The sequence below is a fragment of the Hypanus sabinus genome, chromosome 25 (assembly GCF_030144855.1).
Source record: "Hypanus sabinus isolate sHypSab1 chromosome 25, sHypSab1.hap1, whole genome shotgun sequence".
NCBI lineage: Eukaryota > Metazoa > Chordata > Chondrichthyes > Myliobatiformes > Dasyatidae > Hypanus > Hypanus sabinus.
In genome coordinates, this window is record NC_082730.1 from 13,096,423 (window position 1) to 13,123,998 (window position 27,576).

The following is a 27,576-nucleotide window of genomic DNA, read 5'->3' on the forward strand; positions in this document are numbered from 1 at the left end:
ATATTTAATCATTAATGCAAAAAGTACTTTCCTGTCCTGATATTTAGAAATAAATATAAAGTTTGTAGAAGTTATCAATGTCCACAAAAATTAACTATAGAACACTTCGCTCAACATGATTTTTGGATTTGTTTGTTAATGTCAGGTGCTTGATAAGGAAAGCCCAAACCAAGAGCATCTCTCATTAAAAAGAAAAGTTGCATTTGATCTGAGATGGGGTCAGCCACAGCAGTTCCATCAAAGCAGATTTCATTGTGGAAAAAGTAATTGGCATACTTTTACGGATTTGTTCAGGAAGAGTCCAAAAAATTGAAAATTAAGTGTATTGTAATTCTCATAAATGCTGCTGCCCAAGAACCTCGTGGTACACTAAAGCAGTTGAACACGGGATGGCATGTCAACTGTGGGTATCATTTGTGTCCAAGCAATGTTTTGTACATTGTCAGTCACTAGCTGACTTGTAAGAGCATAATACTTAAAGTTTCATAATGTGGTTATTTCCCACAGGATCTCAATAGTACATTGAAGCTTGGTGGTAGGATTAGTTTCAACTTTTTTGATTTGTCAGCCAAATGCTTTGTAAGCAAGTAACAGAATTTGTTGTCTTGCAGAGCTCTTGGCTTTTTGTAAAACATCATGGGGTCAGTCCTCATTAGAACTAGAGCATACTGATGATGAGAGAGGGGTTGCTGGAGATACCAGGTTAGACATTTATCCTTAGGCACTTGTGCTAAATGCATGGCAGAGGGTGGCTGGATACTGTAATCCGAAATTCGGGGTCTGATGACTTCAGTGGATTTGAATTCTGAAAGGAAGTGTAACGTGCAGTTGCTACCACATTGCACATTCTTGGCAGCCAGCCACAGATGCATTTCTATCCCATTGTGCTTTGAATGACACTGAAGGTCAAATGATTCTAGCACTGTTTCTGAAGTGGTGCAGTAACCCGAGTGTTCTAACTACCTATTCATCCGTCAAAGAATGCCACCAAAGTAAGTTGGCTGGCCATTTATCTTGGCAGCTGATTGTGAGAACTTGCTGAAAGTAATTTGTCTGAGAGATTTTCTGTGGGAATTATGCTTCAAATGCCGATAATTAGCAGTAAAGTTCATGGGGATGTCCTAACAATGTAAAATTTGCTATCTAAGTTTTCTTTTGAAGTCTGCACCTGGATTGAGGATAAAAATAAGGCACTGTTATACTTGCATGTCATGTTTTCAACACTGCCCTAAACAGAATTATTGGAAAACAGTAAGAATATAAGAAAACATGTTGTATTGACTCAATCTGTTTTGCTTTTTTTAAAAAGAGATGTCAGCTCTTGTTGCACTTAGGAAACGAGCTCAGGGTGAAAAACCACTAGCTGGAGCTAAAATTGTCGGCTGTACCCACATCACTGCCCAAACAGCGGTAAGCAATGTGCATAATAGTGGCATTTTAAATGGGTGACCTTGAGGGTAGTTCTTTCAGCTTGTTTGCCAAGGGAATGAGAATTTGGAATTCGTTACCCCAGAGATTTGAGGAAGTGGATTCATTACACATATTCAAGGAAAAGTTTGCCAGACATTTGAAATGTAAGAAAGTATTTGGGTGTCATGACTGGGAGAGAATGGTGCAACATTGGATCATCCATAACTCAGTAGAACTATGAAGCAAACTTTGAGGGGCTGATTAACCTACCCATGTTTCATATATTCACAATACAAATCACTCAGTTAAATCAAAGAGTTGGCATATTTATTTGCAAGGCCCAGGGAGGGTTTACTTGAGAATTACATTCTTTAGAAGCTGCAGACCAGGATGTATCTCTGCCCAGAAATGCTGAAACTGATTTTGTTTGCTTTTAAAACCTGATAGAACGAGGGAGAAATCTTATTGAAAGGCCTAGCTAGAGTGATTGTGTATAGGCTGTTTCCAGTAGTGGGAGAGTCTAGGATCAGAGGGCACAGCCTCAGAATAGAAGGACTTCCCTTTAGAATAGAGATGAGGAATTTCTTTAACCAGAGGGTGGTGAATCTGTGGAATTCATTGCCACTGATGGTTGTGACACCAAATCATTGGGTGTATTTAAAGCAGAGACTGATAGGTTCTTGATTGGTAAGGGCATCAAAGGTAATGGAGAAGGCAGGAGAACAAGATTGGGAGGGAAAATAAATCAATCATGGGTGGATGGACTAATTCTGCTCCCATGTCTTATGGTTTTATGGTCTTATGGTTGCTTTGATGTTGAAAATAATGGACTGCATTATCTGCAGCCATAAACCATCTAAAATTAGTCAGTGGGGTCAGAGGTAGAAGAAAATTCACTTAAAGCAATTGAATGTGGATGATAAAAGTTTAGAAAATTTATTACACTAAAATATAGGGTAGGCAGTCAGAATCTTTCTCATCAAAACAGCACTGTCAATACTGGAGGACATGGCTTCTGGCACTGGGGAGATAAAATTTAAGGGTTATTTATGCAGCAGGTTTATCTACTCAGAGTGGAGTTGGTGCCTAGTGTATGTTGCTAGGTGTGTTGGTGGAAGCAGATACATGGTATTTAAAAAGCTTTTAGATGGGCACATGCATTTTCAGGAAATGGATTAATGTGGATGATGTGCAGGCAGAAGGTTTTGATTTAATTAGTTTGGCTCTAACATCATGGGCCAAAGGACCGTTTCCAACGCTGTACTGTTCTATGTAATTCTCTGTGTGGTACAATTAATATTAGCTCCTCTCTTATGTGCGTGTTGCAGGTCCTAATTGAAACTCTGGGAGCTCTTGGAGCACAGTGTCGCTGGGCTGCCTGTAACATCTACTCCACGCAGAATGAAGTTGCAGCTGCCCTTGCTGAGGCTGGTATGTTCATGTTTTAATTACACATTAGATCACACTTCAGTATTTTTCTTTTTATGCTGCCAGCTTGTGCATGCCTCATTACATCTCATGCTGTTTTTTTAAAGTCTGTAAACAGTGCCAGCTAAAGGTAGATTTGATTCTAACTTGGCTTCTTGTCAAATTTCAGCACTTGCTCTTTTCTGAAGATATTAATATCAATTGCTGAAATACAGAGTCAGTGGAAACTCTGTGCCACCTTCGTTACAGTGGCCATTTTTCACGTGGTTCTTTTCCATGAGTTCTGGTGGTGACTCAACCATAATTCTGTATCAGCAGTGGACAGACTTCTGAATTCAGAATCAGGTTTATTTTGCTGACATGTTGTAAAATGTGTTATGAGGCAGCAGTACAGTGCAATGCATTAAAAAAACTGTAAATTACAATAAAAAATATAAAAAATTCAATGAAATAAGCAGTGCAAGAAGGACGGCGCGGTGGCATAGTGGTTAGTACAACGCTTCACAATACCAGTAATCCAGGTTCATTTCCCACCACTGTCTGTAGGGAGTTTGTACGTTCTCCCCATAACTGCGTGGATTTTCTCCAGGTGCTCTGGTTTTCTCCCACTTTCCAAAGACTTTACCCAGTTGGTTAATCCGTCATTGTAAATTGTCCCATGATTAGCCTAGGACTAAATCAGGTGATTGCTTGGCAGTGCAGCTTGAGGGGCCTATTCCATGCTGTATCTCAATAAATAAATAAATTAGAGAGTAAGTGTAATGAGTAATACATACAAATGCTGGAGGATCACAGGACGTCATGCAGCATCTATGGATAGGAACAAACAGTTGACGTTTCGCGCCAAGACCCTTCATCGGGTCTTGATATGAATCTCATTTGGAGGGTATTTGCTTAATTTGCCAAGACTCACCACTGAGATAATCTTCGCTTGTTGTTGCTTTTTTCATACTCTTCCCATCCAACAGTTATTCAGGAAGGATGCAAATTTAAAATGATATTGTTACTGGGTGTGCAAGATTGACAGGATACAGTTGCAGCATCAGTTAAGGTCTGGGTAGTCTCCAGCCCCTTGGTATGAACATCAAATTCTCCAACTTCCGGTAATTCCCTCTCTCTCCCTTCCCCCATCCCACTTTCACTGTGCCTCCTCTTCCAGCTGCCTATCACCTCTCTCATGATTCTGCCTTCTTCTACCCATAGAGCTTTCCCCTGACATTCCTTCTTCACCTTTCCTGCCTTTCCTCTTCCCCACCTCTTGATCTTTCCTCTGATTGGTTTTTCACCTGGCACCCACCAGCCTTCTGCTTCCCACCCTCCACCCACCTTCTTTATGGGCCCCTGCCCCCTCCACCTTCAGTCCTGACGAAGGGTCTCAGCCCGAAACGTTGACTGCTCGTTTCCACGGATGCTGCCCAACCTACTGAGTTCCTCCAGCATGTTGTACTTGTTGGTCTGTTAAGGTCAATGCAAAATCACCTACCTGCATTCTGAATTTGCACAGGGTCCTGTTCCAATATATTCTATAATAGACCAAGGAAATACTCCTGTTGTCAAACAAGGAACGTAGGTATGCAGGTGCCCCTATGAAATTAGCAGTCAGTAAAATGTTGTATTCCAAGTTTTGCCAGTCTTACTGCTGACGAGTTTGAAATGTCCTACACTTCAGGTAAAAGTTAATGGCTCATTTGTTTTTACAGCTGCACAGAGCATTTATACACGTAGAATTAGAATCAAGTTTGTTATCTCTCTCTCTCTCTCTCACACACACACACACACACACACACACACACACACACACACACACACTCACACTCACACTCACACTCACACTCACACTCACACTCACACTCACACTCACACTCACACTCACACTCACACTCACACTCACACTCACACTCACACTCACACTCACACTCACTCACTCACTCCTAGAGGAACTCAGTAGGCCAAGCTGCATCTAAGGAAAAGAGTACAGTTGACATTTCCAGCTGAGACCAGTCCTGATAAAGGTGTTGCTTGAATTTCCAGCATCTGCAGATTTTCTCTAGTTTATCATCACTGGCGTCTGTTGTGGAACTTGTGCAGTACATAGAATTATAAGTTACGGTAAGAATATATTAAAAAAAGAGCAAAATAATGAGGTAGTGTTTGTGGGCTGTTAAAAAATCTGGCAGAAGTGTTAAAGCTGTTCTTATAACATCAAGTGTGCATCTTCAAGCTCCTCCCTGAAAGTAATGTGTGGAGGGCATGTTCTGAATGGTAAGGGTTCTTCATGGTGGATGCTGCTCTCCACAGTACGTCTGTAGAAATTTGCTGGAGCTTTTGGTGAAGCACCACATCTCCTTGAACTTCTAATGAAGTATAGCCACTGGTGTTCCTTCTTAGTTACATCAGTATGTTGGGTTCAGGCTAGATCTTCAGAGATGCTGCTCACCCTTTCCACTGCTGACCCCTAGATAAAGATCGATGGGTGGTCTCCTGATTTCCCTTCCTGAAGTCAATACTCAGTGCAGTGGTAAATCTTCACACTGATTTTTATTTGTACCTACAGCACAGTCCTGTTAGCAATTTCGGCAAATAGCTATGTCATAGCAAATCTATAATCTATTTGTGCTCAGCATGAAAATGCGATTCCTGTGAGTCTGAATGTTTTATCGGGAAAAGGGGCCAGTGTGCTATAAGCAACATCCATTGACTGAGATGATTGAGACTTCGAATTGCAGCAAGTGAGCACTGGTAACATTCCTGACAATCAGTCCAGACTGCCACTTGCGAGGGGAGGAAGAAAGTTGGAAAATAAATGACTTCAGTGCTTTTCTTCAAGCAGGAATGTTACTTTTCTGAACATAATCCTGAAAGGTGAAACTTTATTCCAATGACTGTTAGGGTTGTGGGCACATGGGTTGAAAAGACTTGGGAGCAGAATTAGCCCATTCAGTCCATTGAGTCTTCTCCAGCATTAAATTATGGGTGATTTATTTTCTCTTACAACCTCATTCCCCTGCCTTCTCCCCGTAAGCTTTGATGCCTTTAAGTTTCATCATGAAAACAGGCCTTCCCTCAGATCATGGCATTCCATGCTGAGAGTACTTTAGCAATCAAACAGTACTGCTTCTATTTACACTGCCTATAAAAAGGATTTAATTTGGCTTTTTTGACACTGATCAGCAGAAAAAGATGCTTTTGTGTCAAAGTGAAAGCAGATCCCTACCAAGTGATTAAATTAATTACAAATATAAAACACAAAATAATTGATAGCCCAAGTATTCACCCCTTCGGGTCAGTATTTAGTAGATGTACCTTTGGCAGCAAATGCAGCCTTGACCCTGTGGGTAGGTCTCCATCTGCTTTGCACATCTGGACTGCAGTTTTCCCCTCATTCTTTATAGAACTGCTTAAACTCGGTCAGATTGTATGGAAATTGTGAGTGAACAGCCCTTTTCAAGCCCGGCTACAAATTCTCAATTGGATTGAGGACTGTTCTCTGATTTGGCCACTCCAGGACATTAACTTTGTTGTTTTTAAGCCATTCCTGTATAGCTTTGGCTTTATGCTTGGGGTCATTGTCTTGCTGGAAAACAAACCTTCTCTGCAGTTGCAGTTCTTTTGCAAACTGGATCAGGATTTCCTTGTATTTTGCTGTATTCATTTTTACCCCCTACCTTCACAAGCCTTCCAGGGTCTGTTGCAGTAAAGCATTTCCACAGCTTGATGCGGTCACCACCATGCCTCACTGTAGGGATAGTATATTTTTGAAAACAAACTTTCTCCCAAGTTGCAGTTCTCTTCCAGACTGCATCAGGTTTTCTTCCAGGATTTCCCTGTATTTTGCTGCACTGATTTTACCCTTCACAAGCCTTCCAGGGCCTGCTGCAGTGAAGCATCGCCACAGCATGATGAAGCCACCACCACCGTGTTTCATGGTAGGGATGGAGTGTGGCATAGAGTTTAGTCTGATGGCCAAAAAACTCAATTTTGGTTTTATCAGACCATAGAATCTTCTAGCTGACTTGAGAATCTCCCACATGCCTTCTAGCAAAGTCTAATCATGATTTCATGTGATTTTTTTTTCAACACTGGCTTTCTCTTTGCCACTCTCCCATAAAGCTGTGACTGGTGAAGCTCCCGGGCAACAGTTGTTGTATGTGCAGTCTCTCTTTTTTCAGCCATTGAAGCTTGTAACTCTTCAGAGTTGTCATAGGTCTCTTGGTGGCCTCTCCTCACCAGTCCCCTTGCATGGGTATTCAGTTTTTGAGGCTGCCCTGCTGGCAGCTGTGCCATATTCTTTCCATTTCTTGATAGTTGACTTAACTGTACTCTGAAGGAGACTCAATGTCTTGAAAATTTCCTTGTATTCATCTCCTGACCTTGTGCTTTTCAGTAACCTTTTCAGGGAGTTGCTAGGAATGTTCTTTTGTCTTCGTGGTGTGGTTTTTGCCAGGATACTGACTGACCTGCATTTGGACATTCCAGATACAGTTGTATTTTTACCACAATCGATTGAAACACCTTGACTGCACAGAGGCCTCCAAGACCAGATCTCCATTTAACTCATTATGTGTCCTCTAAACTAATTGGCTGCACCAGTGATAATTTGGTGTGTCTCACTAAAGGGGGGGGGGGGGGGAGAGGGAATACTTATGCAATCAATTAGTTTGTGTTTTGTATTTATAGTTAATTTACACTATGACACAAGAGCCTTTTTCTGTTGTTCAGAGTCAAAATAAGCCAAATGAAAACCATTGCGATTCAATGTTGTACATAATAAAACATCATAACTTTTGGGGGGGGGGGGGCTATTACTTTTTTTTAGGCACTGTACCTGTACCTAGTGACATTTTAGAAACAAATTTTGTCTAAGAACATTGAAATTTGTCACAGTCAGGAAACTTTAAACCACATTTTTCCCGTACTGCGTACATTTCTCTTAAGAGACCATAAGATGCAGGAGTAGAATCATGCCATTTGGCCCAACAAGTCTCTTTCACCTTTCCATCATGGCTAATTTATTACCCCTCTTAATCCCATTCTCCTGCCTTCTCTCTGTTACGTTTGGCTGACTAATCAAGAACCTATTAACCTTCAATGGAAATATACCCAGCAACTTGGCCTGCACTGCTTTCTATGGCAGTGAATTTCAGATTCACCAGCCTACTGGCTAAAGGAATTTCTCCTCATTTCTATTCTAAAGGGGCGTCCTTCTATTCTGAGGCTGTGCTTATTCAGTTATGATGAAGTCATTGCTGCTTTTACCACCCTGATGCCTTGTGCGTGGGTAGTTTATGTAATATTGTTTGAATGCTTTAAAACTAACCTCACAACTGCTTTGCCCAAGACCACGAGCAATTGGAGAAGGTTGCGAACACAACCTATTCTATCATGAAAACCAACTTCTCTTCTGTGGATTCTGTCCATTCTTCCTGCTGCCTCAAGGAAACAGCCATCTAATTCCAGGAACCCTCCCATCCCGGCCATTCCCTCTTCTCCCCTCTTGCATTGGACAGAAGGTATAAAATGCCTGATAGGATGAACCACAAGACTCAAAAATACCTCCTATCCAATGTTTTCAGACTTAAGCGAACTTCTCATACACCAAAAGATGAACTCTTGGTCTCCTAATCTACCTGAGTGTGGCCTTTGCAGTTAATTTGTATACTTCTAATTAGGTATACCATCAATTGACTGGATTGCACACAAAACAAAACCTTTTTCATTTTATCTTAGTATATAACCATATAACAATTACAGCATGGAAACAGGCCATCTCGCCCCTTCTAGTCCATGCCGAACGCTCTACTCTCACCTAGTCCCTCTGGCCCGCACTCAGCCCATAACCTTCCATTCCTTTCCTGTCCATATACCTATTCAATTTTACTTTAAATGACAATACCGAACCTGCCTCTACCACTTCTACTGGAAGCTCGTTCCACACAGCTACCACTCTGAGTAAAGAAATTCCCCCTTGTGTTACCCCTAAATTTTTGCCCCCAACTCTCAACTCATGTCCTCTTGTTTGAATCTTCCCTACTCTCAATGGAAAAAGCCTATCCATGTCAACTCTATCTAGCCCCCCTCATAATTTTAAATACCTCTATCAAGTCCCCCCTCAACCTTCTACACTCCAAAGAATAAAGACCTAACTTGTTCAACCTTTCCCTGTAACTTAGGTGCTGAAACCCAGGTAACATTCTAGTAAATCTTTTCTGGACTCTCTCTATTTTGTTGACATCTTTCCTATAATTCGGTGACCAGAACTGTACACAATACTCCAAATTCAGCCTTGCCAATTACCAATATGTGATAATAATAAGTCAATAACAGGTTTAAATGGACGTCAGGATCTAGTTATGTAGTTTAAGTAGAGATTTTATTGTGAGTAAAAGTTTAAGTAGGCTGATGCAAACCTTTCTAATGCAAACTGTATTTTTTCCATCTAATGAATGGCTGTTAAATGAAACAGGTAATAAGTGACTTTTACCTATAGTTTTTTTTAATAAGTCTTTAAGGATTTGAGAACAACTGGTTTTCCTTAAAAGATTTTTATCCAAGAGTTTTCTTGTGGTATTTATTAATGAAGTTTATTACTTTACTACAATTGAACATTTTTAAAATTTATCACCTTGTTTTAAAATTAACTGCTCAGTTCTGGATTCTAAGTTAAAATAATTCATAAATGCTATTAAATCAGGCTGGGTTGTTCATTGGTGACTACTGGGACTGGATGAAAGGATTTAAAAACTTTTCACCTTCAGCCTCTCCATACTACTTTGACTCAATAAAACTACAAGATACAAGAGTAAGATTAGGCTATTTGGCCCATCAAATCTATCATAAAACATTGTAGATATATTAAGAGGAATGCATGGTACTGGTAAATTATGGTTTATAATGTTTTCTTGTTGTGAGAAATTTCAACGTTAATCATGTATATGTGGCGACCCATTTCCTGGCGCATCCGAACCGACTCACAATTAGATAGCCTACGGGGGTTTGCGAGCACAGAGCTTTGGAGCCTCTGCGCCATGGGGGGCCGGTTGAGGGAGGCTTAAAAGTGAGGCTGAAGTTTTCGAATAAAGTTTTTTCCTTCGACTGCAGTTACCGACTCCGTGTCGTAATTTTAGCGCTGCGTGTAGCACACCGCTACAATTGGTGACCCCGACGGTCCAAATGATTTTTGGACCAGAAATGACCGACGCCGCCTCCGTTCATGCGGTTTCGTTGAAACTGCTGGGTTTCTGGACACAGCGCCCGGACCTATGGTTCCAGCAAGCCGAAGCCCAATTCCATGTTCGCCAGATCACCTCAGAAGACACCCGCTACTACTACGTGGTGAGCTCCCTCGACCAGGACACAGCGGCCCAGGTCGCGGAGTTCGTACAGTCGCCCAAGGCAGACGGCAAGTACACGGAGTTCAAAGCCCTGCTCCTCAGGACTTTCGGACTCTCACGGCGCGAGCGGGCTGCCCGTTTACTGCACCTGGATGGCTTGGGAGACAGACCTCCATCGGCTTTAATGAATGGGATGTTGTCTCTGGCCGACGGACACACATGCCTCATGTTTGAGCAGGCATTCCTGGAGCAGCTGCCCGAGGACATACGCCTGCTGCTATCCGACGCGGATTTCAGTGACCCCCGGAAGGTGGCAGCCCGGGCGGACTTGCTGTGGAACGCCATCGCACAGATCTCCCAGCCACGCTCCCGGCAGCAAACCAGTCCAGGCCCGGCCGCAGAGCCCGCCAACCCCCGGCCCAATGAACACTGGTGCTTCTACCACCAACAGTGGGGCGCAGAAGCCCGCCGTTGTCGCCCGCCCTGCAAGTTCCCGGGAAACGCCAGGGCCAGCCGCCACTGATGGCTACGGCGGCTGGCCATCGGGATAGCCTCCTGTATGTGTGGGATAGAAGGTCAGGACGCTGGTTTTTGGTCGATACTGGGGCTGAGATCAGCGTTCTACCCCCAACGAGTTACGACACCCGCAGCAGGGCACCGGGTCCCCCCCGAGGGCCGTGAATGGCAGCACAGTAAGGACCTATGGCACCCGTACGGTGCAGCTACAGTTCGGCTCCAGCCAGTTCACGTGGGACTTCACACTGGCCACCGTAGCTCAACCGCTTCTGGGTGTGGATTTTTTGCGGGCTCACAGCCTACTGGTCGACCTGCCCAGGAAGAGACTGGTCCACGCCAAGACCTTTCAGACGTTCTCCCTGGGTGCAGCCCAGTTGCCAGCCCCTCACCTCGGCTCCATCACACTGTCCGACAACGACTTCACCAGGGTCCTGGTGGAGTTCCCATCGGTTCTGGCACCGCAGTTCACAGCGGCCATGCCCAGGCATGGCGTATAGCACCACATCCCGACCCAGGGACCACCCCTCCATGCCCGCGCTCGGCGGCTTCCCCCGGACAAGCTCCGACTGGCGAAGGAGGAGTTCCAGAGGATGGAGGAATTGGGGATCATCCGGCGGTCCGACAGCCCATGGGCCTCCCCCCTGCACATGGTGCCCAAAGCGACGGGGGGCTGGAGACCGTGCGGCGACTACCGCAGGCTGAACGAGGCTACCACACCGGACCGTTACCCTGTGCCGCACATTCAGGACTTTGCAGCAAACCTGCATGGCGCACGGATCTTCTCCAAGGTAGACCTCGTCCGAGGGTACCATCAAATCCCGATACATCCTGACGACGTCCCCAAAACGGCACTCATCACCCCTTTCGGCCTTTTCGAGTTCCTCCGCATGCCGTTCGGCCTGAAGAATGCCGCACAGACGTTCCAGCGGTTAATGGACGCGGTGGGACGGGACCTGGACTTCGCGTTCATCTATTTGGATGACATCCTCATAGCCAGCGGCAGTCGTCAGGAGCATCTGTCCCACCTCCGTCAACTCTGCACCCGACTGAGTGAGTACGGTCTTACAATCAACCCCGCCAAATGCCAGTTCAGACTTGATACCATTGACTTCCTGGGCCACAGGATTACTAAAGACGGGGCAACCCCTCTGCCCGCTAAGGTAGATGCGGTCCGCCTCTTTCCCCGACCCACCACGATCAAAGGCCTTCAGGAATTCGTAGGTATGGTCAATTTCTACCGCCGCTTCCTCCCTTCAGCTGCCCAGATCATGCGCCCCCTGTTCGCCCTGATGTCGGGTCCGAGCATGGACATTACCTGGGACGAGGAGTCCGCCGCCGCTTTTGTTCAAACGAAGGAAGCTTTGGCGGACGCCGCAATGCTAGTACATCCCAGAATGGACGCCCCTACCGCCCTCACAGTGGACGCATCAAACACGGCAGTCGGTGGGGTGCTGGAGCAACTCATCGCAGGTCGCTGGCAACCCCTGGCGTTTTTCAGCAAACACCTGCGGCCACCCGAGCTCAAGTACAGTGCTTTCGACCGGGAACTGTTGGCGCTCTACCTGGCAATCCGGCATTTCAGGTACTTCCTAGAAGGTCGGCCCTTCACCGCGTTCACGGACCACAAACCGCTTACCTTTGCGTTTACGAAAGCGTCCGACCCCTGGTCGTCCCGCCAGCAACGCCACCTGTCCTACATCTCTGAATACAAGACGGATGTCCGGCACGTCTCGGGTAAGGACAATGTCGTGGCGGATGCGCTCTCTCGCCCTACCGTTCATGCCCTTTCCCAAGGGGTAGACTTTGAGGCACTGGCAGAGGCGCAGCAGGCGGATGAGGAGATTCCGAATTACAGAACCGCAGCCTCCGGTTTGCAGCTCCAGGACCTCCCCGTAGGCCCAGGTGAGAGGACCCTACTCTGTGACGTTGCCACCGGCCAGCCCCGTCCAGTCATCCCGACAGCATGGCGGCGCCGCGTTTTCGACTCCATTCATAACTTGGCGCATCCCTCCATCCGGACAACTGTCCGGATGGTTTCCAGCAGGTTCGTTTGGCACGGACTCCGCAAACAGGTCAGTGAATGGGCCAAGGTGCAGCGGCACACCAAAGCCCCACCGCAGCAGTTCCATCCCGCCCACCGGCGTTTCGACCACATTCATGTGGATATCGTGGGCCCCCTGCCAGTGTCGCGTGGAGCGCGGCACCTCCTGACTATCGTGGACCGGTTCACAAGATGGCCAGAGGCGGTCCCGCTCACCGACACCACCTCCGAATCTTGCGCCCGAGCCCTGATCGCCACCTGGATATCTCGCTTTGGTGTCCCGGCCCACATTACCTCCGACAGAGGCGCCCAGTTCACCTCCAGCCTGTGGTCAGCTGTGGCCAGCCTTTTGGGGACTCAGCTGCACCACACAACTGCCTACCACCCACAGTCGAACGGGCTAGTGGAGCGTTTCCACCGTCACCTGAAGTCGGCCCTCATGGCCCGCCTGCGAGGAGCCAACTGGGCGGACGAGCTTCCCTGGGTCCTACTCGGCATCTGCACAGTGCCCAAGGACGACCTGCACGCCTCGTCGGCCGAGTTGGTATACGGCGCACCCCTGGCCGTCCCCGGGGAGTTCCTACCAGCCCCAAGGGGGCAAGAGGAAGAACCCGCAGCAGTCCTGGGCAGACTACGCGAGAAGCTCGGTAACCTGGCCCCCATACCCACTTCACAGCACGGGCGGCACCCGACCTGCGTACCCAAAGACCTACAGAACTGTAAGTTTGTGTTTATACGAAGGGGCGGGCATCGGCTGCCGCTGCAGCGGCCATACGAGGGGCCGTTTATGGTGCTTCGGAACAACGGGTCCACGTTCGTGCTGGACGTTGGGGGGAAAGAGGAGGTTTTCACGGTGGACCGCCTCAAACCGGCCCATGTGGACCTGGCGCAACCGGCCGAGTTTCCGGCACCTCGGCGCAGAGGCCGACCTCCCAAGCAGGTTCTGGCCCAGACTGTGGACATTGGGGGGTGTATCGCCGGTTCTGGGGGGGGGTTATGTGGCGACCCATTTCCTGGCGCATCCGAACCGACTCACAATTAGATAGCCTACGGGGGTTTGCGAGCACAGAGCTTTGGAGCCTCTGCGCCATGGGGGGGGCCGGTTGAGGGAGGCTTAAAAGTGAGGCTGAAGTTTTCGAATAAAGTTTTTTCCTTCGACTGCAGTTACCGACTCCGTGTCGTAATTTTAGCGCTGCGTCTAGCACACCGCTACATATACATTTTTTGTTTCTATAATGTCATTGGCTATGTGCAAATGGAAGCAGGACGGTAAGATTGCTAAAATACTCGCATCCATGACCTGAGCCTTTCCTATCTGCCCACAAGACTTATTAGAAAAACTATGGGTGAAAGTCACTTATTGCCAGTTTCATTTAACAGTCATTCATTAGATGGAAAAAAAATATGGTTTGTGTTAGAAACTTGGCCAACTTAAGCTTTTACTCACAATAAAATCTCTACTTAAACCACATGACCAGATCCTGACGTCCATTTAAACCTGTTACAGGCTTATTATTATCACATATACCAAGATAAAATGAAAAGGTTTTGTTTTGTGTGCCATCCAGTCAAATGATGGTATACCTAATTAGAGGTGCACATGATTCATAGGGTTCCCTTCCCCCTCACAACAATTTGTTCTTGGCAAATCAGCTTGAAACTTATTACTTTTGCCCTTGAACTCTGTACCCATCTTATAATCCCTTTTAAGCTTGTTAAAGTTCAAAGCTATCTTTTACCAAATTGCTTTTTTTTTCCTGTAATCCCCTCCAGGATTTGCTGTGTTTGCTTGGAAGGGCGAGTCAGAAGATGATTTCTGGTGGTGCATCGATTGCTGTGTGAACATGAACGGTTGGCAACCAAATATGGTAAATGAGCCTGAGGGTGGTCAGTATTGGTACCTTAGTCATTGTCCTCCAAACCATTCCATTCACCTGCAACTCTGTTTAGGATCATTGCTCCAAAATTTCTTCCTTTTTAATAGTAGCTTTTATCTTTAATCAGCTCCAAAATCAAAGGAAGCAGTTGTTCCTTGTTCAGCCTTAATTGTACTTGGCAAATGATAATTTGATGATTATGGCTATCCTTAAATTAGACCACATGTTGGAAATAGTCCCAGAGTTTGAAAACACTTGTGGCAGCCAATGATGTCCATCAATCCCGGTTTTGAAAGGATTTTATATGATATGTCACACACTTTTATACACTGTACATTGTATGATTGACTGAGGCGTAGCCAATCTTTAACATAGAATTGTCATTTACCTTTGTACCCTAGGAGACCTTTCGCTATATTTGTAATGACTGTTGCCTTTTTACATTAAGACTTACTTTCTTGAACAATTTTTCGTAATGCTGAAGTTAAAAATGAAGGTGCTTTGTACCTCCATTGAGTAGATTTGTATGAAACACTGCCACAAGAAATCAGCATCCATCACAAGGACCCACCCTCCCTCCAATCTAGGCCATGCTCTCTACTCACAACTACCAGGAGGTACAAAAGCCTCACATCACCCGATTCAGGACCCGTTATTATCCTACATCCATCTGACTCCTGAACCACCGTGGATATCTTCATTCACCACTACTCTGAACTGATTGTACAACCTACACACTCACTTTCAAGGACTCTTTACTACTCGTCTCTCTTTATTTTTATTTGCACAGTTTGTCATCTTTTGCACATTTGTAGTTTGGTTTTTGTCTACGTATAGTTTTTCATAAAATTCCATTGTGATTTTTTTCCCAGTAAATGCCTGCAAGAAAATTAATGTCAAGGTGGTATATGGTAACTTATACATATCTTGATAATAAATTTACTTTGAAGCTTGAACTTGATGCTGTGGAGTTACTACTTTTCAGCTTCCATCAGCATTTCCTATCAAGAGTTCAAGCCACAAATTGGGGCTATTTCTGTACTCAGAATCCAGAACTTTAAAGTAAATTATATGTTATTGCCCAAACCTTAACCAGTGTTAGGAGTGGCTGAGTGGGAAGCTTTCTAGTTTGGAATGACGACTTTGGACACAAGGGACTTTGTCTTTATTTTGTAGTAATTGCTATCGTTTAAAAATGTGTATGTTTAGTTTACATTTTTCTTGTGAGTATTCTACTGTATATGTGAAAGCAGCACCTCATTATCCTGCTCTTTGGAGCCTCAATCTTCAAGCCTTCATTTGCACTCCATTCGAGGCCTCTTCAACTCATGTTCTCAGATTATTTATTAACTTCTTATTAGTATTATTTGTTTTGTATTTGCACAGTTTGTCTTTTACACATCGGTTGGTTTTAATCGTTTTGTGTAGTTTTTCATAGATTCTACTGTATTCCTTTGTTCCACTGTGAATGCCTGCAAGGAAATGAATCTCGGTAGCATGTAGTGTGCGTACTTTGATAATAAATTTACTTTGAATGTTGACTCCACCCCAGGCAAACTCTGGAAAGGGAACAAAAGTTTGGAGGCTCATGTTTCTTTAAAGCAGGGAATAAGCAAAGTGACTACCATATAATGCAGGGGTCAGGGGACAAGTTCAACAGCTACATTACAACTAATTTCACAACCCACCTTCATACAGCAGTTTCCCTGTCATCCACACCCATTTTCAACATTTGGATTCATAATGTACCGCAGAACCAAGCCAGTACTATTTGCCAGTGTTTGGTCCATATTCCTCTGAACCTCTTCTGTCCAAGTACATGGCTTTTAAATATTGTAACTGTACCCAGCACTACCGACTCTTTACACATACTCGACATCCTCTGTGAGAGGCAAGTTTCCCTTCGGGTTACTTTTAAATCTTTCCCCTTTTATCTTAAATCTATACCCTTTACTTTTATACTCCACTCCCCCAACCCCCCACGATTTTGTACACCTCTAAAGTCAACCTTCATTTTTCTATGCCTTCAGTCCCAGTAACGTTCCCATGATACTAGTCTGCCCTCTTTCCAGCTGAATAATGCCCTTCTTGCAACTGGGCCCTGGTTTCTGTAACCCACATTCAGAATTCAACAGATCTCCAGCACTGGTCCTCATTCAGAATCTCCTCAGAACTGGCACTATTATCCTGAGGTCGAGCTCGTTCTGCTGGGATCATTGCTGCCTCCCTGTGGCCATTCAATAAAAATTCAGTCTTGCTGTGGGTCGGCCCTCATGCAAGCTAACTCTTCCCTGGGTTAGTGTGTTTATTAGAGGTTATGCTGTATTCATGTAAAAACAAAAGTAGAGAAAATGAAGTGATATTTTGGAATCTTGTATTTGTTATAATTTATTTTAAAATTCTAACTACTGTATTCTGTATATATCACTTCTCATTTAAAATTGAAAGATGCTTTAAAATGGCCACTCAATTGCTAAAGATGGAATTTAAAACAGTGCAGGTTATAAAAAAGTCGCATCCTGAGAACTATATTACACAGTAACTTATAACCATTAACATTTCCAAAATTGTCAATGGCGAGAAGTTGATTATCGAGAAGAGTGACCTTTAAGATAATGCCAGTTTATATTTGGAGAACATCTTATCTCACAGAATTGTTTTATGGGATCCAAATAGAGCCTTGTTAATGATCACCTTGGAAAATAAAGCGTGGAAAATTTAACTTTTCCTTCTCTGCTCTATCACTTAACCTTGAGATAATTGTGCTAATTAAGCTAACTCAGTGATACCCAAGCAAAGTCTAGTAATGTCGGAAGTTGAGTAGGTTTTTATTATGAGGTTGTCTCGAATAATAATGCTAGACTACAAAAGCAAAAAAATTATAAAGTTAGAAGCACATGAATTGTGAGTTGGTTCCTTGACCCCTCAATTCTGTTCTGCTGCTGAATTAAGTCATTGCTGTGTGAAGTTAGACACTTGCATCTCTTAGATTAAACTGATTAACCCTTTAAGGAAGATGAGGGATTGTTCACCACACTAATTACCTCCAATTGTAAAAAAACAGCATTATGCACACTTGGAGATGAATGGCATCTTTACTCACATTATTGGCACTGAACCTGTTGGGTGCAGGTGAATACACAATCACTTACTTCTGACCTTATTAGCTGCTAAATTGATGTCTGCATTGGTGCAGCTTAATGAACCCATGCTGAGCTTGTCAATTTCATCTACTTTGCTTCCAACTTCCACCCTGCCCTTAAATTCATTTGGTACAATTCTGATACATCTCTACCCTTTGTTAATCTGTTTTTATCTCTGGAGACAAACTGTATAACAGCATCTTTTAAACCTACTGATTCCCAGGTTATCTTGACTGTACCTCTTCCTACCTTGTCTCTTGTAAAAATCTGTTCCATTTTTTTTGTCACCATCACATCTACTGCAACAACGTCAGTAAGACGAAAGAGCTGGTTGCGGACTTCAGGAAGGGTAAGACAAAGGAACATGTATCGATCCTCATAGAGGGATCAGAAGTGGAGAGAGTGAGTAGCTTCAAGTTCCTGGGTCTCTGAGGATCTAACCTGGTCCTGACATATTGATGTAGTCATAAAGAAGGAAAGACAGCGGCTATACTTCATTCGGAGTTTGAAGTGATTTGGCATGTCAACAAATACACTCAAAAACTTCTACAGTTGTACCGTGGAGAGCATTCTGACAGGCTGCATCACTATCTGGTATGGAGGGGCTACTGTACAGGACCAAAAGAAGCTGCAGAAAGTTGTAGATCTAGTCATCTTGGGCATTAGCCTTCAAAGTACCCAGGACATCTTTAGGAAGCAGTGTCTCAGAAAGGCAGCGTCCATTATTAAAGATCTCCAGCACCCAGGGCATGTCCTTTTCTCACTGTTACCATCAGGTAGGAAATACAGAAACCTGAAGGCACACACTCAGCATTTCAGGAACAGCTTCTTCACCCCTGACATCAGATTTCTGAATGGACTTTGAAGCTTTGGACACTACCTCACTTTTTTAATATACAGTATTTCTGTTTTTGTACATTTTTAATAATCTATTCAATATAAATAATTGATTTACTTGTTTATTATTATGTTTAATTTTATTTTTTTCTCTCTCTCTGATAGATTATGTATTGTGTGAACTGCTGCTGCTAAGCTAACAAATTTCATGTCACATGCCGCTGATAATAAACCTGATTCTGATTCCTTTCCAGAACATCAGAAATGTCCTCCGTCAGAGACCAGGGTTTCCCTTCCTCCACCATTTGATGCTGTCCTTTTCCCGGACGTTTGCACTCACACTATCTTCCCTCCGCCTTAACAAGGATAGTGTTCTACTTGCCTTCACCTCCCCCTCTGAGCCTCCACATCCAACACATCAGTCTCAACTATTTCTGTCATCCTCAACGGCATCCTTTACTGCTTTCCGCAGGAATCACTCCCTCTGTGATTTCCTTGTTCAATCATCCCTCCCCACTGATTTCTCTCCTGGCACCTACCTTCCTCACCTCCATTCTTGGCCCCAAACAGTCCTTCCAGTTGAGGCAAAACATTACTTGCAAATCTGGTAGGATCTTCTATTGTATCTGGTGCTCGTGATTTAGTCTCCTCTACGTTGGTGAGACCTGACACAAATTGGGGGAAACTCTGCTCCATCTGCCAAAAGCTGAATTTCCCAGTGGCCAATTATTTTAATTCCTATCCTCATTCCTGTCCAACGGCACCTTGGGGTGGAGGAGCAACTCCTCATATTCTGTCAAGGTAGCCTCCAACCTGATGACATGAACATTGTTTTCTCCTTTCAGTATTTTTTTTCCTCTCCCCATTACACCTTTTTCTATTCCCCACTCTAGACTCCTCTTCCTCTCACCTCCCCCCAGCACCCCTCCTTGCTTTTTTCTCTTGGTCTATTTTCCTCTCCTGTCGTATTCCTTCTCCAGGCTTTTAGCTTTTTCACGCACCTAACTTTGCCTATCACCTTCTAACTGGTCCTCGTTCTCCTCCGCTCACCTTATTCTGGCATTGTCTCCCTTCCTTCCCAGTCCTGAAGAAGGATTTTGCCTTGAAACGTTGACTGTATATTCATTTCCATAGATGCTGCCTGGCTTGTTGAGGTCCTTGACCTTTGTGTGTGTGTGTGTGTGTTGCCATTTTTCCGACCGCATTCTCATACAGAGCCATGGTATCTCTGGCTTCCATGACTGGTAGAGACCTTGCTGCTATCACTCAAGTTTTCATTAGGGAGCACGTTGTTCCTTCTACCTGTTAATTCATTCATCACTGAATCTGTCACCTCAGTACGTTCAACCAGAGCCAGCAAATGTACAAAAGCCCTCCCCACCATTGATCACATCACCACCCATCTTCATGACCCCCAACATTCAGGCCATCATGCTGTCCTCTCGCTGCTGTCATCAGAAGGAGGTCTCTCACTACCAGGTTCAGGAACAGTTATTACCCCTCAACCATCAGGCTCCTGAACCACCGTGGATAACTTTAGTCACCTCAACTCTGACTGATTCTACAACCAATAGACTCACTTTCAAAGAATCTACAACTAAAGTTCTCGATATTATTTATTTACTATTTGCTTTTTGTTGTATTTGAACAGGTTGTCTTCTTTTGCAAATGGGTTGTTCTTCAGTCTTTGTGTATAATTTCCCCCCAATGATTCTGTTATATTTCTTTGTGAATGCCTGCAAGAAAATGGTAATTTATGGTGACGTGTGTACTTCGATCTACTTTGAACTTTAAATGGCAGTCACCTCTTTTGGACAATTCTAGTTTTAGATTTTTCCACAAGAGAGAGATGGTAGTGTAGTCTATATAACTGTAATGCAATGGGAATCTTGGTCAGGGTTATACATCAAGTGTGAAAGCTTAACTGGTTTTTACATTGTGGCTTCTGTTTCTTGGGGCTGGTGGGTGGTTGATGAAGTTAAGATAATTAAATATTTTGTCAATGTACCAGATTATTGGCAAAGTTGATGGTGTTTTTTCTTTCTTTTTGCTTTCTTCTAGATTCTGGATGATGGTGGAGATTTGACTCACTGGGTGTATAAGAAATATCCCAATGTGTTTAAGAAGATCAGAGGCATTGTAGAGGAAAGTGTAACAGGTGTTCACAGGTGGGAATGATTGAGATAAAAACATTCAATTTGGGTGACACAGCAGAGTCCTGTAAGAATGTAGTTCAACTCCCACCACAGTCTTTACGGAGTTTGCGTGCTATCTCCATGAGCACATGGGTGACTTCCGGGTGCTCACGTTTCTTCTGGTATTCCAAGAGGTACTGGTTAGAGTTAGCATGCCCACAGCTAACTTTCTTGGCATTGGAAACACAGTGCCACTTGTGGGGCTGCCCAGCACCATCCTCGCCGATTTGATTTGACACAAATGACTCATTTCACTATATGCTTGAAGTGCATGTGACAAGTAGAGTTAACCTTTAATAAATAAAACCAGAATTTGTAGAGGTGTGCTCCACCAGACAAGGGACCTGTAGCAGCTTCAGAGTAGTGAAAATACATGAGCTGTGTTGTACATTTTAATTAGGTGTCAGTCCAGGACGTGCTTTCACAGTAACATTATACTATCAGCGTGCATTGTAAGTTAGAAACATGGTCTTGAATTAAAGTTCTTTTTTGTCTGATTAATTGCAGATTGTATCAGTTGTCCAAAGCAGGCAAGCTCTGTGTCCCAGCCATGAATGTAAATGACTCTGTTACCAAACAAAAGTTTGATAATCTCTACTGCTGCAGAGAATCCATCTTAGATGGGTAAGGTTGTAACAATTTTTTTTGGATATTTTGCATTTTACTGGTACAATTAGAGAAACCGCTTCCTAAATTTCATTAGCAATTGCTTACAAATTGATGCACTTAATGCAGAGTTTTGCCAATTTTAACTACCCTTATGAGGTTGCAGCACACATATTTCACTCTTTCGTATACAGGATGTAAAATCAAATCAAGTTTAATTATCATTCAAACCACGCATAGATACAGTTGAACGTGACAAGAGTTCTGGGGCCAGGGTGTAAAACATTCAAAATAACAAGCAAACATCCAAAAATAATGAGTAACATAATTCAAAATATCTAGTAAAGAAGCATATTCACTTGAGGAAATAAAACATATATTGTCAGGACCCTGAGGGGCAATGTTCACCAATCAATGGTACATTCTCCCAGCAGTGTACAGTTGCACACAATCCAGCCTGTCATTACACTGCTCGAACACAGGAGGGCAGCACCAATTGACGAGCCCAGGCCCCAGCTCAGTTTAAGCAGACTATAGCAGGGTCACCTTTTTGCACCGCGGACCGGTTTAATATCGACAATATTCTTGTGGACTGGCTGACAGGGGGGGTTTGGGGTGTTAATCACAACCAGAATATAGATGATAGTCAACTATAAGTCACTTATAAGTGGCTAATACACTCAATTTCGTTTCTAAAAGGGTTTATCTAACAAATTTAATATTAAGCACACCGCATATTTTCCTCGCATGAACATAGTGATAAGTCAATTATAACTCACTTATAAGTCAATAACATCATAACATTTTAAGTGACGTTGGGGTATTAAACACACAGTGCATATTTTCCTCATATGAACATATAAAATCATTGCAACACACCAGTGAGAGGACAGGGTAAGGGCCAGAGGTCTCCGTCCTGGGGCCGTGGCAGTTGCAGTCCGGAGAGAGCGACCGACCGAGCGAGGAGTATGACAGGGCGCGTCCCTGCCCTCCTTGTAGGTAGGTAGGATCTGTCGGTGGACAAAAGTTTGGCTGGGGGGATGACTTTCAGTAGATAGCAGCGAGGTAGCTGCCCTGCTACTTATGAAACCCTGAACCAGATTTAGGTCGCCTGTGAATATTTTAGCACTGGGTTCCCCAGGAACATTCGGTCTGCTAAACAGGTTTGGAGGCAGTGCCCATCTGTCTGAGCTCCAGGCCAGTATCAACGGCACTTCCCGCTGGCCGCGCGAGGCAGCTGGTTACCCTAGGCCAACCAGTTATCCCTGGTGCGAGGGTATCACTGCATTTAGGCGACTGATGACCTCGCGTGCGTTCAAGTTCAACAGTGGGCGTGACAGGGAATGAGGAAAGGTGCAGCTGACTCATATCATTTCATATCGACAGATCATATCGTTTCCTCGTGGCCCGGTACCGTTCTGCGGCCTGGTGGTTGGGGACCACTGCACTATAGCACTGCAGTAGCAGGCAAGCCTGAGGCTTAAGGCCCAATTGTCACTACAACTGAAGCTATACAGCTCCTATGTCGACTGTCCCTCCACAAGACAAGGGTAACAGACCTGCGGAAACTCGCATAATCTTTGTCCACAGAGTCTTGCGATCACAAGTGAAGTGTCCAAGACAATCTCTCACGGTTATACTGCACCTACACCGATGCTTCCGAGTAGCGGGCTTCAACATGGTCTGCAGACGGATCACTCCTCTGTACCCAAACTGGTTCCTCTGATCAACGAGCAGCTCACTGATGCAGTGCCCCGGCGCTGTACCTAATGTCCGCGAAGTAGAATTGTCTTTGGATCTTTAAAAAATAAACATACTTTTCAAAGAAAAAAGCACCTTTTGGTTGGCCCCCAAGAAGCTGCTTTGTTTGTATGCTCCGCCATCTTACCAGGAGTATGTACAACCTCAGTTGTAGCGAGAACCAGACCTCAGTTCTCAGGCTTGCCTGCTGCTGCTGCAGTTGAGAGGATCTTGCTTTTTGCTTTCGATTCCTTCCGCTAAGCAACCATTACATGTTCACCATTAATAAATCCATGGAATATGTTTTCTATTTAGGGTTAGGGTATCCACGAAGAACTACTGAAACTCCTGGTTCAATATGTGTTTTGCGGTACCACTGAATCCTTCTGTAAGGATAGTTACCTACCTTTGTTTTAGTTCTTAGCACTTCAAGCAGACTTGTCAATCTTATTTTGAATAAGTTAAGCTTTGCTCTTCTTGTAAAACTCATAATCAGTAAATCTCATGTTCCGTTCTAGGTTAAAGCGAACAACAGACGTCATGTTTGGTGGAAAGCAAGTTATTGTCTGTGGGTATGGAGAGGTAATGTCACAACAATGACCTCAAGTAGAAACTTTTTGCCTAAAAGGTCTTTTATTTACCTATGAGTTTGTGACTTAAACCTTGAATATTTCATTCCATTTTATTCCATGCAAGTAACCATGCACAAACACCAATAAATGACTCGTAAGCCATTCTGAAACTCATTACTGTCAGAGTGTTGATTGAGATTCTGTCATTGTTGCTGGATCTGTTTATCATGAATGCAAAGTGAATTAATTTCTCAACAATATAATATTATGAATCATTATTTCCTGGTAGTAAAAGTGACCAGTTTTCACAGAAGTATAAAAAAAATGCATTATGCATTACATTTCCCTGTACTCCTGCAAATGTGATAGTGAAATTACCTGATTAGTTATTTTGTTAAAAATGTGCTTGAAGGATTTGATGCTTACTCAGTCAGCCTCATTTTCGATGCCACTTTGCAAACGAGAAGGCTTTAGCAATACCTAATATTTCTCTTGAGTGGCAGGGTGAAGGTACGTTTCTACCAAAGGAGGTGTAAAACGCTCCTTCCCCTCCACTAGCCTGGGCAAGGTGTAACACCTGCTTTAAACTGCCCCGCCCAGTGAGGATCACGTGAAGCCAGGGGAGCAGGTGGTGGATGGTCGTATGAGCAGCTGGTGCAGATCACAAGTCCTGGTGATGTGACCACTGACACCAGGCAGACAATCTCTGAGGTGTATTGATAATGTCTGGGGTCACCCTTGAAAAGACTCCCCAGAAGGCGGCAATGGCAAACCACTTCTGTAGAAAAATTTGCCAAGAATTTGGAAAGACTGTGATCGCCCACATCATACAACACATTTTCTGGTCAAGATGGCACCTGTGTACAGCGCTCCTCCAATCAACATCTGGATAGATCATGAAACCATATATTTCATTTCTTTCATGTTTGTTTTTCATCCTGAATATGATTCTGGAGCTGTTGGAGCTTGTGATTTGCACTTTGGAGATCGTTTTGGTGTTTCATCACTCTGCAGTCTCTGAGGGGCTGCCAGGAGGCAGAAGCAGCATGCAAGAGCCTCATTGCAAGAAGGCTGCGAGCTGTTGTTCGACTCCATTTTGCAAATTAAAGCAGCGAGGGAGATTGAGACACTTGCTGCCTGCCTTTTCATTGATGGGGGATCACCCTGCTGCTGGAGAGGGGAGAGTGCCTTTTTATTGCTGGTGAGATCACTCTGCGACGGAGAGGGGAGACTACCTTTTCTTTAATCACTGGTTGAGATCGCTCTGCTGTGGAGAGGGAGAAATTTGCCCAGATTTTCTGCATTTTGAACGTGGACTTGGATTGTGAACTTTTTTTTCCAGTCTTATGGTTTTTTTTATATTCTATGTTTTTTCAACCCATCTTTCTCAGTTTGTTTGTGTGTGGGGCTGGGGGTTTGGGGTCAATGTGCCTGTTACTTGTGCAGGGAGAAGGGAACTGGCAGTTGATGAACGTGCAGCCGTTCTTTTCTTTCTTGGTTTAGTGGCTACCTGGAGAAGAAAAACTTCAGAGCTGTGTAGTTTGGTAGTAAATGAACCTTTTAAAACTTTGACCAGCACGTAATGAACAAATATTTCTCTTGTGGAACAGACGTTTTCCTCTTCTGTGTACCCTAATTTATCTGGAGAGCACTGTGTAACATCCTCGTCCATTTCCAGATGGGTTAGGGTGATAGGTACTCCAGCGAAATGAATTGTCGTGGGCCGTAGCAAACTAGCCAGGTCGCCAGCAGTAGAAAGTGATTACACAGAGAACCTTAACATGGTGGCCAGAGTCTTGCTACTGGTTTTACACTAGAGGAAGAAAAAGTAATATTAGTCACTCTGAATTTAGTAATCTCAGATCATAAGAAATAAAAAAAAATGTTGAATATACATTTAGTTCAAGAATGGGTTAGTGTTTAGAGTGTGAAGCTCTGTTACATTTTTTAAAATTAGTAATACCAGCTTGTCTTCATCCTGGTGTCTGTAACGGGAGCCTAAATTTCCTTGAGGTGCTCCCACTGTCCAAAGAGGCACTGGTTAGTAGTTTAATTGGTCATTGTAAATTGTCCTGTGATTAGGCTCGGGTTAATTAGGTGGATTGCTGGGCAGAGTGGCTTGTTAGGCTGAAAGGACATGTTCTGCGTTGTATCTCTAAATAAAATAAAAATAATAGATGAACAGTAGAGGATTCTGCACGTGTCAGGATGAGGGGAGATGGAAGGTTACTTGGTGCAACTCAAACTCTGGGGCAGACCTCTTTGCTGAGCCTTCTATATTCGCACTACTTGGGTAGTTTCTAAGGGCTGAGGATGAGTTCCTTGAGCCAAAGTTCTGAGGTGGATAAAGAGTCCTGCACAGGATCCATATGAGATCCATCTTCTTTCAGTAGAGAGTCATGATGCTTTGGATCTTGTCTATGAGCAGATGAGTGTGCAAGTGGAGCTGGTGTGACCTTGATCATTTTGGAGTCACAGTGAGGAAGGCTGAATTGTTTTCCTGCCTGTTCCATAGATCAACACAATCTTTGCTGGAGTGCAGTTATCGATAAAGTTCAATCATTGCAGCAAGGACTACTGGCGGGTTTTGGGAAGAGTTGTTGTGATAATCCTTGACTGACTGCATTAGCACGAGATTCTGTAGATGCCGGAATGCTGGAAATCCAGCAAAAATGCTGGAGCTATTCAGCAGATAAGGCAGCATCTGTGGAGAGGAATGAACAGTTGTGGTTCGAGCCAAGATCTTGGCCTGAAATGTCAACTGTTTATTCCTCTCCTTAGTGCTGCATGGCCTGCTGGATTCCTCCAGCATTTTGTGTACTCCTCTAGATGGACTGCAAATTGCATTGGGAATTATATTGACATTGGTCGGCCAATTGCAACACTCAGCAACTTATGTTTCATTTCTCATTTTTAAGCTTTTTCTGTTCTTTACAATGACTGTTAAGTTTTCTTTTTTTTTGAAGCCATTTGGTGTAAATTGGGGTAAAAACATGATCAAAATAAAGTCTACATGAAGAAAAAGATAATAGTATTTTTAATGTTTTCATAGGTTGGCAAAGGCTGCTGTGCAGCTCTAAAGGCTCTTGGCGCTATAGTGTACGTGACAGAAATTGATCCAATTTGTGCTCTGCAAGCTTGGTAAGTTGAATTTTCACTGTAGCTCCTGGTCACACCTCTAGTATCTTGGCCAGGGGATGTAGGGAGGCAGAGGGGTTGTGGTTACTGCAGTCTTTAAGATAAAAGTGAATGTTATGGTAACATTTATCTGCTGGTACAAGTGTTTTATCTTGTACCATTTTATACCACCTTTTGTTTTCCTGTGAAATGTTGTACTTTATGTTTGAACATTTAATTTAGCATTGCTGGTAAAGGTTATCTTGGATAACATATCTGCATTTTAATTTGAAAATCATTGTGGGGCCCAAGTATTTGGAACTTTACTTAAAAAAAAAATCTGCATCTACATTAACCATTTAAAAACGGCAAGCAGTTTTATTCTAAAACTCGTGGGGAATGTATTTCAAAGTCTTAACTTTGTCATGAAAAAGCTGAATTTATTATGTTACAATTTTCATTTGGATTAATGGGTGTTTTTGAGTGTATTCAGCTAACTATTTAATGTCAGCAGGCAGTGAGACCATTCCACATCAAAATTGAAGACCATCTTGTCCATGTCCAAAATTGATGCTTTAGTATTTCTGGAAAGGAATAAATAGCGAATGTTTCGGGTCCTGATAAAGGGTATTGGCCCAAAACGTCGACTCTTTATAACTTCCCATAGATACTGCCTGACTATCTGAGTTCCTCCAGCATTTTGTGTGTGTGTGTGTGTTGCTCTGGATTTCCAGCTTCTACAGACTCTACTCAATTTCCCTCT

At 43.8% G+C, this 27,576-nt stretch overlaps 1 protein-coding gene across 1 annotated transcript in view; it reads left to right on the plus strand.

Moving 5' to 3' along the window:
• Positions 1-27,576, plus strand: part of LOC132381025 (S-adenosylhomocysteine hydrolase-like protein 1) — a 100,158-nt gene that overhangs the window by 56,970 nt on the left and 15,612 nt on the right. The window contains exons 4-10 of the mRNA XM_059950121.1: positions 1,310-1,410; positions 2,739-2,841; positions 14,500-14,594; positions 20,645-20,751; positions 21,286-21,402; positions 23,643-23,706; positions 26,749-26,837. Of these exons, the coding sequence (XP_059806104.1) occupies positions 1,310-1,410; positions 2,739-2,841; positions 14,500-14,594; positions 20,645-20,751; positions 21,286-21,402; positions 23,643-23,706; positions 26,749-26,837 (676 nt within the window). The remainder of the gene's footprint in view (positions 1-1,309; positions 1,411-2,738; positions 2,842-14,499; positions 14,595-20,644; positions 20,752-21,285; positions 21,403-23,642; positions 23,707-26,748; positions 26,838-27,576) is intronic.